General features: G+C 54.4%; 2 protein-coding genes across 4 annotated transcripts in view; both read left to right on the forward strand.

Annotated features, from left to right (window-relative positions):
* Nucleotides 1-232: 232 nt before the first annotated feature.
* Nucleotides 233-8,709, forward strand: IQCD (IQ motif containing D). Its single transcript, XM_033076131.2, is given in 6 exon segments — nucleotides 233-532; nucleotides 1,247-1,422; nucleotides 1,425-2,039; nucleotides 3,240-3,473; nucleotides 5,679-5,750; nucleotides 8,143-8,709. Coding segments are annotated over 6 exon segments (1,581 nt in total). The 5' UTR covers nucleotides 233-333; the 3' UTR covers nucleotides 8,428-8,709.
* Nucleotides 8,710-10,215: 1,506 nt separating this feature from the next.
* The window catches only part of OSBP2 (oxysterol binding protein 2), a 92,331-nt gene continuing 85,753 nt past the window's right edge, over nucleotides 10,216-16,793 (forward strand). For all 3 annotated transcript variants that reach the window (XM_033075700.1, XM_033075701.1, XM_033075704.1), the window contains exon 1: nucleotides 10,216-10,518. In XM_033075700.1, the coding sequence (XP_032931591.1) occupies nucleotides 10,253-10,518 (266 nt within the window). In that variant the 5' untranslated portion in view covers nucleotides 10,216-10,252. The remainder of the gene's footprint in view (nucleotides 10,519-16,793) is intronic.

The raw sequence follows: 16,793 nt of genomic DNA on the forward strand, positions 1-16,793 counted from the left end.
ATCATGTTCTTTGCAGACGTCATCAACTCACAATTAACTCAGCCTGTACAGCATCAGCATCTCCTGCAGCTGAGGTTCATTACCGCTTTTATGGCCCCGCAAAAACAGTCACATTAACAGTGCGGCTCAGGGGAACTCCCTCGTGTTCTGATGTTTCTAAACAGCCCCCTCGGGGCTCCTGGACACTCACTGGGCTGACCCGCGCCTGGCAGATGTGAACTCGGGGGGAAAAAGTTTATTCTTCAGGTTACTTGTTGTGCTCTCAGGAACACAGATCTGGGCAGCCCGAAAGAGTCCGCTTCCCCCTCATCCCTCACAGACCCCGCGGCCGCCATGACGGACCCTGGCCCTGGCGGTCCGCAGCGGAACTCCTCATTGGACAGCGGAGCTGCCAATCAAGCGATGGGGGCGGAACCAGCACCGCTCGCGATAAATGACCGGGAAGGCCCCGCCCCCTATGGTTGCCTGGCAACGGGAGGCGCTGACGGCTGGATCGGGATCGGGACCGAGACCAGGACCGGGATCGGGATCGGTACTGAGTGCGCTGCAGCGGGTGGAAGCAGCCTGGGGCCGGCATCCCCCAGTAACCAACACCTAAGACCGCGTCCTATGCCCGAGCTCCCACAGACCCCCTGGATTTCCCCCGCACAGGTCCCCGAGCCGCCCGCCCCTCACACCGGGGTCCTTCCCACCCGGAATCACTCCCCCGTCCCTGGGGCTCTCCTGCTGTCCCTAACCCAAACCCGAAGGGACCCTTCACGCCTTGTCGGCCCGCCCGCTACAGCTGTCCCCACCTTTCTCCTCTCCTCCTCTCTCCTCGGTCCCTGCCAGATCCCCTCTCCCGCCTCCTCCTTCCTTGACAGGGACAGGCCCGAAGGGTAGAGGTTTTTCCATAGAGGTTTCTTACTGGGAGCCCTAGGCTCCCTCCAGGGTGGTCCAGGGTTCTCAAAGCCCCTCTCCAACACCCCCCTGGGGACTACAGAGCTGCAGCTTGTGCTGCTCTACCTCAGCTGCTACTCAGAAGCTGTTGGGAACTTTCTCTCCACCACCCTTCAAAGCCAGGGATCTATCAGCCCTTTCCCATGGGTGTTTGGCAGCTTCTCTGGGACAGAGATCAGCTCTAATCCACAACCCCACGTCCTGACCCCCTGCCCAGACTGAGAAAGAACTCCGGGGTAATCTCGGACTCTAGTGTTTTTCTGAATTACATTGTGTCTCTAATCCTGTCACCGTGTTTTCCTCTTAGAGAGAAAATCCAAGAAAGGAGATTACCTGACAGCAGCAGCACAGGGACCTCGATTTTCTTCCAGAGTCTCATCTTGTGTAAGAGCTGCTGTGTCCTTTCTAGAGCTCAACCACCCAGGCCACTGGTGTTTAACTAAATCCATGGCAGCAGGGGATCCAGCTGCATTCCAAGCATCCTCATGAAGAGAAGAAGCTTGGTGAAAGGCATGGCAACTCCAAGGAAGGCAGGGATGCCATTAGATGTCGTGAAGGCGTTAGATCCACGCCAGTTAAAGCCTGATAACATGGAGACAGAAAGAATCCTGACTGTCTTGGATGAGACCACTGTTAAACTGGAGATCACTGGGCTAATCCTAAGGATTATTGGCTCCCTGGAGAGGTATGCTAGGATGCTGGGACCTGAGATGACAAGCAGCCTTCTGGAGCATCAGAAGCTTTCAATGGAAGTACAGCACCTGCTCTCCAGCCCTGGAAATGAGAAGAGCAGGAGAGCTGTGGAGCAACGCCTGAAATGTTCCATGAGAAACATCCTGAGGCTCTTCATGGCCAACCCCTTGCTTTACCATGGACTGAAATACCGAATTCGGCTGAGAGAGTCACCAGCTGATGTGTTTATCAAAGCTTTTATGGAGTTCCGGGATTTCACGCTCGAGAGGCTCCTGACCAGTCCTGATAAAGAGAAGGAAAAGATTCAATTAATGGAAGACATTTCCCTTCAGGTTGAGAAAAACACAGAAATGATCTCAGCTCTACAGGAAGAGCTCGCAGCAGCCATCCAGACTCGAGATGAGGAGGTATGATCTTGTGGGAATGTGTTTTCCAACCAAGCATTACTGGAGCAAAAACTTGGTAACTATAAACTGAAAACCTTGGTAACTATAAACTGATCCCTTTATTGCAGTTCCTAAAGAGCAAGTTCCAGGAATCCTTTCTAAACCAGATCTAAAACTTAAAAAAAAAAACCAACCTAAATTTTTTATTGTAAAATATAATGAAAAATGCTTATTGCATGCTTGATTTTTTTTAAACTCGAATTTGGCTTGTTTTGAACCTGTTGTCACCAGCCAACTTAAACAATATAACTCCCTGTGTTCCAGAGGAGTGGCAGGACAGACACAAACTGCTGTGGTGGTATCCTGGCAGGGTGACAGTGCCAGCTGCATCATTCCCTGCTGCTGAAAGAATGAAAAATCATTGCAGGGAGAGATTGCTCTGATTAAAATCCATTTTTAATATCTGCTCTGTCTTCACTCTTGCTTAAACCAACATTTCAGTGACTACCAACTCTAACAGCTGTCTTGGAGCATTTGTGATTAATCAGTGATTATACAAATTACATGAATCTTTAATTTTATCTGCAGCTGAGGTGCAGCTAATTGACTGGGCACTTCCCAGGCACTTCCCCAGCCTGTGTGCCAAGCTGGAGCTCCTGACAACAATCCTTTGTTTTCTACCTGTGCTTCTCTTTCTCCTCCCTGCAAGAAGGGTTGGCTGAGAAGGTTTTGCCCTGTGCTCCCTGCTTTCCCCTTTCCTTCTGCTCTGTGGAGTTCTGGGAATGGAGATTTTTATGTGCAATTTGGCAGCTTGTCCGAGACATGGTGAATAAATCTGTTTCACTGATCCCTGCTGGGGATTTCCCTCTCTTAGCTGTGTCCCCCAGACAGTCACTCAGAGCCTCATCCAGCCCTTGAGGGAGCCATGGGGCTACTCCAGGGAATGTCTTGAATGCTCCTCAGGTGGCAGTGCCAGTGGGGCTTGGGCTGATTTGTTCACTCTGTGCCCTTACCAACAGGTTCCCAGAGGAGCCAGGGGAAGGTTTCCAAAGCTCCTGTGTAAATCTAACTCTTCCCTCAGCTGGCAGTGGCAGGTTCTTGGTGCTACCTGAGCCAGCCCCTTCTCGAGTCTCCTCCATCTTTGCAATGTTTTTTTCTTCTCACCCACCTTCCTTATGCCTCAGGAGCATTTCCCAAAGTTCCTCTTTTTTTCTGGTCTAGGTTAACAGGAAGGACAAAACGATTGAAAACCTCAAAACCAGCATTGAAAATCTGGCCAAGAGTGGCAAGGCTGACATCCAGCAGATCATAAAGGAAGGGGAAAAGCAGCAAAAAGAGGATGAGAAAGCCTCCCAGGAGAGGTGTGCCAGGCTGAAGCAGGACATTCAGCGGCTGAGAGTACACCTCAATGCGCTGGTGCTGAAGCATCGAGCCTCGGAGCTGGTTCTCAGGAAGGTAAAGAGGAGGAGAGCTCTGGGGTAGGAGGTTTAAGCCTGTTTGCAGAGCTATCAGCTCTGGCTGCTGCCTGCTGCAAGGAGCTGCTTGGTCCCTGCTTGATCCTGGCAGGATGCACATGGTGTTTGTCAGAGCACACCTGCCCTGTCCTCATGCTCTGCTGATTGCAGTGGAAAGCAGCCCTGCAGTGACAGCAGGGACAGCCTGTCACAGGTCCTGATCCTCAGCTGCCTCAGCTCTGGGAACACCTTCACACTGTGCTGTGACATTGGGCAGAGCTCAGGGTGGCAAGGCTGGAGCAATACAGATGTGCGATAGTGAGAAACCAGGGGTCTGCTGTAGAGTGAGCAGAGCAAACAATACTAGCTTGGTAGAAGGCCTTTTTTAGAACTGATTTACTGTTCAAGGTGGAACGGGGCTGATGCTGAGGGCTCAGCAGGTCCTGCTCTGCCCAGCTTGGCAAAACAGACAAGCCAAGGAATCAGGCTGGGCTGAATGAGGGGGAAATGTGATTTCACAGAATCATCCCAGAAGAGTTTGTGTGGGAAGGGACCTTAAAGCCCATCCAGTCCAATCCCCCTGCCATGGCCAGGGACACCTTCCACTATCCCAGATAGCTCCAAGGCCCAGTGTCCAACCTGGCCTTGGACACTGCCAGGGATCCAGGGACAGCCACAGCTTCTCTGGGCACCCTGTGCCAGGGCCTGCCCACCTCCCAGGGAACAATTCCTTCCCAATAACCCATCCATCCCTGCCCTCTGGCAGTGGGAAGCCATTCCCTGTGTCCTGTCCCTCCATCCCTTGTCCCCAGTCCCTCTCCAGCTCTCCTGGAGCCCCTTTAGGCCCTGTCAGGGGCTCTGAGCTCTCCCTGGATCCTTCTCCTCTCCAGGTGAGCACCCCCAGCTCTCCCAGCCTGGCTCCAGAGCAGAGGGGCTCCAGCCCTTGGAGCACATCCATGGGCTCCTCTGGACTCTCTCCAGCAGCTCCAGGTCCTTCCTGTGCTGGGCCCCAGGGCTGGGGCAGCTCTGCAGGTGGGGCAGAGGGGCAGAATTCCCCCCTCCCCTGCTGCTCACACTGGGGGCTCAGCCCAGGGCATGGGGGATTTCAGGGTTGGGGCAGGTTCAGCCCTCACCCACCAGCACCCCAAAGTCCTTGTCCCCAGGGCTGAGCAGATACAGGAGGAGGAACAGGAGCAGCAGGCAGACTCAGACCCCTGTAGCAACAGCCCTGCCCTGAGCAGAATACACTGGTGACACAATCAAGAAAAAGGGCATTTTCCTTCTCATTTTGTTCATCCTGGGTATCCTCTCCAAACCAGCACAGCCTCCCATGGGCAGGAAGCCTACATGGTGATGGGGCACCTGTCATTCTTGCGTGGTGGTGCAGCATGAAGGGCTGGGCTCTGATAAAACATCAAACCCAAGTTAGAGCTGCAGTACAACCCCCAAAATCTTTGGCAGAGTGGCTGTGTCAGGCAGTTCCTGCTGCAGTTCCTGCCACAGCAGGACTGCTTGTGGAGAGAGCTCGTTCCAGCACCCCAGCAGATGCATTTACTGACCACAGAGGCGTCCTTTCCTCAGCAAGTACAAGTTGTACTTGTGGTCTAAATAACTCAGGTGGGACCTCGTGATGGCCTGGGAGCCCTTGGGACATCCTGGGGCAATACCACACAGGAAATGGAGCAGGAATGATTCCACAGAGCACACATCCAGAGCTGGAGGTAAACTGCCCCAGGTTGTATAGCAGTACAGCCACTGCTGAACTGTTTTACAGCCAGAAAGATCTCTTTATTTTAAAGGGCACCATCTTCTGACTACTTTCTGCCCCATGTTCATGTTTTGCAGTTCTTTCTTGCTTTAGTTTTAGGCTGGTTGCCTCAGTTTGTCAATGACTTGCCACATTCCATCAGACATGGTCATTTCCTCCTGCAGAAAGCAACTTCCAGGTGCTGTTCAGCCTCCCAGCTCCATGATGTAAACCAAATAAAGCCCTTTGGGAATGTCCCAGGAGAATCCTCAAACCAGGGCAAACCACCTGTGTGTCAGCTGAGGGAAGCTTGCCACAGGGAGGAGGTGAAATACTCCTCTCTGATATAATAATAAGATATAATGATGCTGGGCTCCAAGTTTCCCTGTTTTCTCACTCAGGATAGTTCTTACCAGGCCTCAGATATCTGCAAGGATCTGATCTTGTTTTGTGTTTCAGGAAAAGTGCAAAACAGAGAGTGAAATTCAGAAATGGGTCCAGAAATACGACACAGACATGTCAGAAAAACAGGTATTGATTTTAAGTGCTTTCTGTGCCATAAGGTGATTTGCTCAGGTAGATTCCTGTCCAAAGGGACACATGGCTCTTACTCAGGAGGCCATGGAAGTGAGAGGCAGTTCTGCATTCAGGTGAACTACAGGAAAGGGATCTTTGTCCTGCCTTGTGTCTCTGCTCTGCTGCTTTGGCTTTAGGAAAAGTTACAGTAATTTCACGACTATAAGGTGCACCCTTTTGACTAAAATTTTCCCCCGAACCCGGAAGTGCGCCTTATAGTCCGGTGCGCCTTATCTGATGTGCAAAGTTCGGAAATTTGCAAACCCGGAAGTGAGAGCTGCGAGCCGCGGGGCGAGCTGGCAGGGCCGCGGCTGCTGGGTGGAGGCGGGGCCACGGGGCCGCAGCTGCCGGGTGGAGGCGGGGCCGAAGGGCCGGGACTGCCAGGTGCCCACGGGGCCAGGACTGCCGGCTGCCTGCGGGGCCGGGGCTGTTGACTGGAGGCGGGGCCGCGGGACCGGGGCCGCTGGGTGGAGGCGAGGCTGGGGCTGCTGGGTGCCTTCGGGACCGGGGCTTCCGGGTGCCTGCGGGGCCGCGGGACTGGGGCCGCTGGGTGTCCGTGGGAGCGGGGCTTCCGGGTGCCTGCAGGACTGAGGCTACTGGGTGCCTGCCTGACCGGGGCTGCTGGGTGCCCGCGGGGCCGCGGGACCGGGGCTTCCAGGTGCCTGGAGGACCGGGGCTGCTGGGTGCCCGCGGGGCCATGGGACCGGGGCTGCTGGGTGCCCGCGGGGCCGCACACCGGGGCTTCCAGGTGCCTGCGGGACCGGGGCTTCCAGGTGCCTGCGGGGCTGCGGCCGCTGGGTGCCTGCAGGACCCGGGCCGCTGGATGTCTGCGGGGCTGCGAGGCCGGGGCTCCTGGCTGGAGGCGGGGTCGGGGCTGCTGGGTGCCCGTGGGGCCATGGGACCGGGGCTGCTGGGTGCCTGCCCGACAGAGGCTGCTGGGTGCCCGCGGGGCCGCACACCAGGGCTGCTGGCTGCCCGCGGGGCTGCGGGACAGGGGCTTCCAGGTGCCTGTCGGACCGGGGCTGCTGGGTGCCCGCGGGGCTGCGGGACCGGGGCTTCCAGGTGCCTGCGGGGCCACGGGACCGGGGCTTCCGGGTGCCTGCGGGACTGGGACTGCTGGGTGCCCGCGGGGCCACGGGATCGGGGCTGCTGGGTGCCTGCGGGGCCGCAGGACAGGGGCTGCTGGGTGCCTGCAGAACCGGGGCTTCCAGATGCCTGCAGGGCCATGGGGCCGAGGCTGCTGGGTGCCCGTGGGGCCGCGGGACCGGGGCTGCTGGGTGCCGGCAGCACCGGGGCTTCCAGGTGCCCGCGGGGCCACGGGACAGGGGCTGCTGGGTGGAGGCAAGGCCGGGGCTTCCTGGTGCCCGCGGGACTGGGGCTGCTGGGGGCCTGCAGGGCTGCGAGGCCGGGGCTCCTGGCTGGAGGCGGGGTCGGGCTTGCCGGGTGGAGGCGGGGCCACGGTGCCGTGGCAGCCGGATGGAGGCGGGGCCTCGTCCAGCAAACACGTGGGGGAAGCTGGGGGCGGAGCCTCGCTGCAAAAAAAAAAAAGTGCGCCCTATAGTCCGGTGCGCCTTATCTGATCTACAAAGTTGCGAATTTTGCTGACTCCTGGGGGTGCGCCTTATAGTCCAGTGCGCCTTATGGTCGTGAAATTACTGTACATCTACTTCTAAATCCACAGTATCTGGGGGCAAATGGGTCACCATGTTCTGTCTGGGATGTCCACCTGATGCCAGGAAACAGGTTTTTCAGTTTTGCTTCAATCCTTATGGCCCTACCCAGAGTCCAAATTCTGCTCCTGTTCCTGCTGAATCCTTGGGGGTTGTGGTGGGTGTTAGGAAACCCAACCCTGCACTCAGCTGAGCTGTAACAGGCTGAGGGTCGCATCAGCACCCCCAAAATTTGCCTCTGGAAAGGCCCTGGTGGCTTACCTGTTCTCGTAGTATTTATGGGGTTGGATAAAAGCTGCTGGATTCCTTACAGAGCAAAATGCAGGGAGGGGCCTGAAAGCTGTTGCTAGTTTTAGGGAATGATCCCCCTGTCAGATGTTTAATAATGGGATTATTTTGGTTTCCTGTCTGTGGAGAGGCAGGAGCCCCATGTTTGGGGCAGAATTTGTCAAGGCAGACCCACCTCCACACTGCTGGTTCTCCAAATCTTCCATTGTGGGACCATTTTACAGGGGAGCATCAAGGGACTCAGCATCTCATGAAATTTCCTGGGTACTGGACACATGCCTTCCTTTTGAATCCCTTTGGAAATGCTCCAAGCAGTTGAGGTTCTCTGACTTTGTGATGGGTTTCAGGAGGAGCTGCTGACCTGCTCCTGACTCCTGCTGTCCCACCAGGCTGTCTATGAGGAGCTCCAGGCTATCTACAAGGAGGAGAAGGACCAGTTGTCCCTGCTGATGGAGAAACACGCGCTGCTGCTCCAGGAGTACACTGAGATTGAGGAGGAGCGCAGGATGCTTAAGGAGAAGGAGGAGGAGGCTGCACGGGAAGAGGCCAGGAGGAACGCAGCTGCCACCTGCATCCAGGCCTTCTGGAAAGGCTACTTGGTGCGCAAAATCTACAAGTCAAAACTGAGGAAGGGCAGGGGCAAGGGCAAAGGCAAGAGCAAGAGCAAGAAATGAAGCCCAAATCCCTTTTCTCTCCCTGGGAAAGCTGCTGTGTCTGAGCTCTTCCAGATAAAAGCATTGAATTGTTAAGGTTCAAAAATACTTTTAAGATCATCGCGTCAAGTCAGTATCACCATGTTCACCACTAACCCATGTCCTCAAGTGCCACATCCACATGTTTTATGAACACTTCGAGAGATGGTGACTCTATCACTTCCCTTGGTAGTCTGTCCCAGGGCTTTAGGACCCTTTCCATGAAAAAAAGTTTTGTTAATATTTAATATAAACATCCCCTGGCACAACTTAAGGTCATTTCCCCTCATCCTGTCACATCCTGCTTGTGTGGATTTGACAGCCCACTCCTGACTTTAGGGCCCCTCCTTGCAGCCTCCCTTCCCAGGAGGGCACTGGTGAGACCCCTCTCCTCAGGCATGGCCAAGGAAGGCGTGTTCCCCTCCTGGCAGCCACAAGACACACTGGGATCCATGTGACTTTGAGAAGTTGGTACCCATGTGGAGGGTTTGGGGTGTAGTTACATGAAGGACATTCCCTGTCAATAAGATTCAGCCCCCAAACAGCCTTCAGGGACACCTTAAAGCTCTTTCCAGTGCTTAAAGGGGGTTCAGGAGAGTGGGAGCGGGTCTTGGAACATAGGGAGGGGTTTCCCACTGCCAGAGGGCAGGGATGGATGGGATATTGGGAAGAAATTGCTCCCTGGGAGGGTGGGGAGGCCCTGGCACAGGGTGCCCAGAGAAGCTGTGGCTGCCCCTGGATGTGTCCAAGGCCAGGTTGGACCTTGGGGCTTGGAGCAGCCTGGGATAGTGCAAAGTGTCCCTGACCATGACAGGGAGTGGAACTGGGATGGGCTTTAAGGTCCCTTCCACCCCAACCCATTCCATGCCTGTCTGAAAAGCAGCCTTTGGAGTCCAAAGCACTCTCAGGCTGTTGCTGACCCAGGAGTGGCCCCATAGACTGCAAGGCCCCTGGTGCTCCTGGCTGAAGCACTCTCCAGGGAGGAATCACTCACCCAGCTCCAGAGACGCAGGAGCTCAGCCCAGAGCAGCGCATGGAACATCCTTCACCCTTGGAACTGCCCAGCCCGGATCCCAAGGCTTGGAGCCTGGTGCCCTCCCCAGGGAATTCCCAGGGCTGGGGAAGCCTCCTGAGCCCCTGCATGGCTGGGACAGTGTGTGAAGGTGATGGCTAAGGATAATGGGATCAGGGGGATCAGAGTGGATCAGGCAGATGAGTGAGATGTGATTTATGATGCGGAGGTGGGAATGAAGGGGAGAGGATAAAGGGTGAAAAAGAAACGGGAAAGGGAATAAGGAAGGGTTAAAAAGGTTGGGAAGAGAAAGGGGAATGGGCAAAGGATAGAACCCTGAGCAGATATGGGGACACCCGGCCAGACAGCAGTTGCCACAGGCCTCCACAGTGCCCTGTGGGCAGGTACCTCCTCAGGCACGAAACCCAGGCCCGTGTGCTGCTGGAGGGAGCAGGTGAGCGGGACAGTAGAATGCAGCTTCTCCTCCAAGCAAGGCAGGCGGCACCTAGGAGGATTTTTTATGGGACGATTTACACGGAAAACTGTCCAACCTCCGCTCCCCGGCACGAAATGGCGGCAGGGGGCCAAGATGGCGGGGGAGGGGGTGAGGGCGGGGGCGGCGGGCGCTGTTCCCGCCCCGTTCCCGCCCCGCCGCCGGGGGGCGCGCGCCGCCCCCACCCTCACCCCCTCCCCTCCCCGTGGCGGTCACGTGGCGGCGGCGCCGCCCCCGGTCGGTGCGGACGGGCCGGGGCCGCCCCGGGAGCGGCGGAGCCTCGGCCGGGCCCCGCGGGGTCTATGGGGAAGGCAGCCGCGCTCTGCGGCGGCGGTACCCGCGGGCTGGTCTCGCTCCTCAGCGCCGTCCCCTGCCTGGCTTGCCACGAGCTGCCGGCCATGAGCGCCGATCCGGGTGGCCGCGGCGGCGGGGGCCCGGCGGGGGGGCCGCCCGCCGCCCCGCCAGGCTCCGACACCTACAAGGGGTGGCTCTTCAAGTGGACCAACTACCTGAAGGGCTACCAGCGTCGCTGGTTCGTGCTCAGCAATGGGCTGCTCAGCTACTACAGGTACCGGGGTGGGGGTCCGGGCAGGGGCCGCCGGGAGGGGGGACACGCCGCGGCTGCACAGCGCAAATCGCCTCGTGTGGCTTTTTTGGCTTTTTTTCCCTCGTTTAAAGCCAAACTCGGATTTTGATCCTACAGAGCCGCAGCGGGGTCCGCTGCGGGGCCCCGGGATGATGGAACGCTCTGGATCTCCCATCCTTCTCTCTCTCCATCCCTCCACTCCTGCTGCAGCGGCTCCGGCTGCTACAGCTGCCCAAATCGCAGCCTCCCAGCCAAACACCCCAAACCCTCCTCCCTCAGCTGTGTGACCTGCTCCGACTGCTGCTGTACCCTGCCAGAGCCTGGCAGTCCTTCCCCTAGCAGCGCTGCTGGCTGCGGGCGCTGCGGTGGCGGCGGGAGGATGGCCTGGGATGCTGTGTGCGAATGTCGGGCTGGGGAAGCGAGCCCAGCCTGGGGGCTGTGCTGCTGGGGCACCGTGGGGAGCTCCGGGGGCACCGGAGAGAGCTCCGGCAGCGATGCCCAGCCGTGCCTGGCTCCCCGCGCTGTCTGTCGCGGTGGGTTTGTGCAGACGGGCTGTGGGCTCAGCCAGGAGCGTGTCAGACACCCCGAGGCTGCATCCAAAGCGGTGTCATCTCTGTAGCTTCTCTTGTGCTGCTTGTCTCACTTGAGTGGTGAGAATATAAACATGGATGTTGATGTTTTCATCCTCTGGGAAAGTGTCTCTGTCTATGGCAGGGGGGTGGAACGAGAGAAGCTTTAAGGTCCCTTCCCACCCAGACCGTTCAGGGATTCTGTGATTTGGATCATGTTTATTCTTGTCACTTGGAACACAAGTGTTCTGTCACCCTCAGTGTTGGGCAGCAGATATTGGCTGTACTTTGGGACGCAGAAACAATGATGGATATTAAAGATGGTTGAGCTTTATGAAATAATAAGTCTTTAAAGTGCCAAATCCCCTAAGACAGGAATTCTCTGTAAAGGTTGTATGCCAAAGCTGTTTTTCCTCCCAACATAAAGTTCACCAGCTGATTTCCTCTCAGCTCCAGTTGCTGACATGTAGCCTGAAGCAGATCACAGAGCTCCAGCTCCCTGTCAGATATGAATATAAACTCTTCCAGCTCTAAGAGAGACCTGGAACCTGGGTCCTGGGGTAGGACCACAGCAGGTAACAGTGCAGGAAGTAAATGATGTGTTTATCTACTTGACATTGTTGAAAACCCTCAAAGAACTTAAGCCAAACAACCTCCCCCCCAAAAAATGTAATTACCTCTCAGTAATTCAGCTAATTTACTGTAATCCTTTCTGGAATGCCTTAACTCTGCTCAAAAAGGCTGTTGGAGTTTAACACCCCACTTGTAACCATGTCAGAATATTATTTTTACGTCTTGGTGCAGAGTCTGTCATGAGCGAACAAGCGATTTTCTTCAATTATTTTAGATGGGAACAACCAGGTTTATTTTAAGACCATTTGATCTGTTTTAGGCTGAAACAACAAATAGAAACACCCAAGGAAATTATTCTTAGCAGCATGTGAAGGAGTTGAAACTTTGTGAATCTTTCAGGCAGGGCAGACCTTCAGCAGCTGCTTGGGGAAAGGGATGCTGGAGGTTTTGTGCTTCTTTTCATCGCTGGGCTTGATGACAACTGAATTAATTTGGTTGTGAGTCAGGAGTACAAAAATACAGTGCAGAACACGTGGTGAAATGTTTCTTAAATGGAGAAAAGCCTCCATGATACTCTTCAAAACCAGCAGTCTGAAATAGTGGCTGTGTCAGCTTGAATTGCTCATCTGGGAGCACTTCTTGGAGACAGTCTGGGGTAAAAACTGGCACTTCTGTTTTGATATGAATTCTAGCTCCATGACAGGAACCAGGCAGGTGTCAGGCTGCTGCCTGTTCACTGATAAAGAGCATGTGTCTATATTTGTCTGCCTATATTCTATAGAGGTCTCTGGCATTCTGAGAGTCACGGGTCTTGCTTTCTGCTGTCTTTTTGTGCTCATCCCAGCTCAGCAGGGCCACACCAGAAGTCTCCTTTCCTGCCCTTGCAGGTGAACTGCTGCGCTCTCCTTGTGTTGACGCCTTGGTAGCTGCACAGCCCACCTGATTTAGCTGTGGCTGCTCAGGAGTAGCTTTGTAGAAACTTTGTTTTACTTGTCTCCTAAAATCACCTAAACTAGGAAAGCTGTCCCCTGGTGCCCAATCAATCCTTGTGTGGATTGATTTTGTTCCAGATTGAAGCTTTTTGTTCCATTTGGATTTCCTGCCACTTGCTCTTTAGCTTTAAACCCCAGGCTGTCACATTGCCTGGGAGGATTTTGGTTTGCGGGTTGAGCTGCTGAAATCTCGGGTGTCCCCTCGGTGTCCCTGGTGGTGCTGGTGCGTGGGTGGGTGCTGTGCCATCCTTTGGAGCTGTTCTGAGGGGTTTGCTCCAGCAGCCAAGTGCGACGCCTGTTTGCTGCCCAGTTGGTTTCACAGGGACAGTTTGCTGAATTAACGCTTCTAATTACAGCATTTTTCCCAAATGGAGCATTTAAAGCCTCCAGTATCTTGGCTACATCGATGAAGACATCAAGTCTTGCTGCCAGGGAAATTTCATATGCTTTTGCTTTGTATTCCCTACTCTGAACCTGTGAAAAATAACAGCTCCTGAGGAATTCTCGAGGAGTTCATGTGCAGTACCCTCCTGGAGCAAGGTGTGTGAGTTTAGGAAGTTCTTAAATCCATGGCAATATGGTTGGACCATTTTACTTGCCCTTGATTGTTCTTCCTAGGTTGTTTTTGACCAGGATTTTTGGCTGATTCAGTGATGCTGGCGTGGGAAGGCAGTTTGGGGATGCAGGACTAGTCTGCTTGACTTGCTAATGATCCAAACTCTCTGAACTCCTCTTGCAGGCTGCCACTCAGATTAATCATTATCTATAATTAGCAGCTCTGTATGGGAGAATCTAATCACCTTGAACAGATAAGTGTTTTCAAGGAGATTAGAGAGGATCTTCAGGTGAGTATTAATTCGTGGAAGATTGGTCTTGGCTCATGTGACCATGGATGCTCCAAGTGTTGTGTTCTCCCAGCTGTTCCTTGACCTTTCTGAGAGCTCTGGGCTGTGTTGGCTCCTCTGTGAGATGGGCTGGAGCTGGGTACCTGTGGTTGGGTATCTGGAGAGCCTTGAGCAGTGCTTCGTGTGGGCAGGGGTATAAGAATGAAAGCAGTGACAAATGGAGAGGGGAAAACCTTGTCATTGTTGGGAAGGGAAAGGCTTCTCCATCAAGCAGCATTAACTCCCCTCTTACAGCAGTGATGGGTGCCTGGGGCACTTTAGCTCTCTTGTCTGGGTCATCCTGCAGCTCATTTCCCTGCAAAAGCTTCCTTTCACAGAGCAGCATTCTTCACCAGCTTTGTTTATCCAGCAGTTAACTCTTGGTTGGCATCATAAGGGCTTGAGCACAGCCCAGAGGTTTTTTTCCTGTTTCTTGTACTAAGACTCCACTGAAAGCTGAGGAAGGGACTTCAGGAAGGAGCTTGAAAACCACTGCTGATGGTAGAGATGTGGGGGGATTGAGGGAGCCTAGGAGAGACCTCTGGGATCCTCTGATCCAACTGTTCCCCCAGCACTGCCAAGGCTGACAGTGACCCATGTCCCCAGGTGCCACATCTGTGTGGCTTTTAAATCCCTCTGGGGATGGGGACTCCACCACAGCCCTGGGCAGCTGTGCCACCCTCACCACCCTTTCCATGAAGAAATGTTCTCAATATCCAACCTTGAACCTCCCCTGGCCCAGCCTGAGGCCGCTCCCTCTCCTCCTGTCCCTGTTCCCTGGGAGCAGAGCCCGACCCCTCCGGCTGTTCCCTCCTGGCAGGGAGTTGTGCAGAGCCACAAGGTCCCTATTGAGCCCCTCCAGATCCCTCAGTCGCTCCTCATCACGCTTGTGCTCCAGCCCCTGAAATCTCCAAGGTATGAGCTTGCAGAGCCTATCCAGGCCCCTCTTCCAGTGTTGGACCACACTTGGAGGGGAAACCTTTTCCTTACATTTAGCTTGTACATGATAGAATGAGCGAACGTGCTCTCCTGGAATGATTTTTGTGACACCCTGTCCCTCTGCAGACAAGTCCTGGAGTGTTTGTCTCTCTCTGGGTACTGGAGCACACAGGTTTCCAGAACAGCTCTGCAGCTCCTGGTGACTTTTAGCTACTTGTTTTTAAACAGTGATGAATAATTGGTGTTCCCAGTCAGCCTGTTTGCCCATGGCTCTCTCTGGATCCATATGGTGCTTTGCTGTTGCTCCTTGTTATTTGCCCATTCTAGAGGCAGCTCCTCACTGTGCTTTGTTGCTGGGGACACGGTGCTGCCACAGCTCTGGGGGGACACTTCATGTCCACATGGCACTTGAGGGGTGCTGTGAGGGTGGGGTGATGCTCTTTGGGCTGCTGGTTTCAGGCTGGATTGCTGTGCTCCCAGGTTAGTGCTGTGGAGGAGATGGGGTTCAAGTCCCAAGAGCACCTGCTGCTGACTCTGCAGGAGGATGTGATACATGGATCTTATCCTGGAGGATGTTACCATCATGGATGGCTTGGTTATAAGTGCTGGGTGAGGGGGTTTACAGCTGTTGCCTGATTCTTCTTGCTGGTTGCTAACTGTGACAACAGCCATGACCCATCTTTCTGCTGTATTTCTATCCATATCATCTTTATTTGACTAAATGGGATTGATGTCATCCCTCATCCCATCCTTGCAAGTTCCAGGCTGAGTTGGACTGGGCTTGGAGCAGCCCAGTCTTGTGGAAGATGTCCCTGTCCATCACAGCAGAGTAGAACCTTTAAGATCCCTTCCCACCCAAACCATTCCACGATTCTATACTGGCCAAATACTTAATTTGATGCAATTGTTGAAGAAATAACTGGTTTGTCTTGTGCAGAACTAAACTTTGAGGGGGCCAAGCACTCTGGATTTGTGTGGGAGCACAGCAGCCTGTGCTGCTGTCTCCGTGTTGGTCATGTGGGGATCCCTCAGGTAGCTTGGCTCACATGGCAGTTTTCACTCCTGGAGCTGTTTGCAGGTGTGGAGGATGTTTATGGGCTCATCCGGGGTCCTTACCTGAGTGAGGTGTCTGTTACCCCTTTCTGGTGTCTCCTGGTCCAACTTCCATTGCTGGAGCACACACTGGTGTGGTTCTGCTTTGCTGTCCCAGGCAAGGGCAGGGGGTCACTGTCCAGCCCTGCATCTCTCCCGCATGGTGCTGAAGCTTCCTCAGCTCTGCTGGAGTGGGACAGCAGGGGCTGTGCTGACCTTTGGGAGCAGAGGTGGGTGTGGACTGGCTCCTGCTCCAGGACATCCAGGAGAAGGGTTTTACCCCTGGAAAACCCTTGCCAGCCATTGGTCTGTCTGCTGTCATGTTGCTCCAGGAGCAGGATGGCTGTCCTTTGCCTGTAGAGGTGACTGGTATCACCTGCCTCTTCCTGCAGCTCCCCTGCCTGTCTTTTTCCAGGGAAATATGTATTCAGCTCTGACTTGGCTTGCTCCAATTACAGGTTTAAGTTGGTGCTTGTATGGCCTGACATCCTCTGTACCCACAGTGAGTCACGGGGAAGGAAGGACCTGATCCTTCTTGTCAGGAGTATTGTGAGGAACCTGCTGTGCTTTTCCATGCAGTATTCCTTGTATCCTGCCTCGTTTTCCCCTGAAAAGGAATTTCCAATCAGTGCAGTGTGCTCTGAACTCACCTCTGAACGATGATGACATTCATTATCTGTAGGTTGAGTTATGCTGCAGCAGGTCAGACTACTGAGCTTCTCTGTACTTTGTGCTTGTGTATCAATTGTTGTAGCTGGGTAACTCAGCCTGGTAATTTTAGGTGCCTGAAGTGTTATCAGTGATATCAGAGCCCTCTGCTCCCTGTAGGTCTGTTCAGCTGATGGCCAGCAGCTCGGGTTGTTTTCCTGAAATGTGAGTTGTCCCAACTTGCTGTCAAGGGGGCAGGCAGCATCCTAAATAAAGATAGTGCTTCCAAACCTGAGCTAACTGGAGGTGTTAAATATCCATTCAGGTCCTCATTATACTGTTCAATTATTGTGGCAGTTCCTGCAGCACCGTGACAGGGATCATTCTACACTTTGCATCAGCCATTGTTTGGTTTCGATCAAAAAGCTTGTTTAATAATTAATGACATAATATTCCCGTGTCTGCTGGCTGGGCAGGCAGAGCTGAAGCTGGAGGAAAACAGAGCTGGATGTGTGTGTGGTGCTGGGGCAGTGGCTGCTGACTCACAGCCGTGTGTGCAG

This window comes from Catharus ustulatus, chromosome 18 (assembly GCF_009819885.2).
Source record: "Catharus ustulatus isolate bCatUst1 chromosome 18, bCatUst1.pri.v2, whole genome shotgun sequence".
NCBI lineage: Eukaryota > Metazoa > Chordata > Aves > Passeriformes > Turdidae > Catharus > Catharus ustulatus.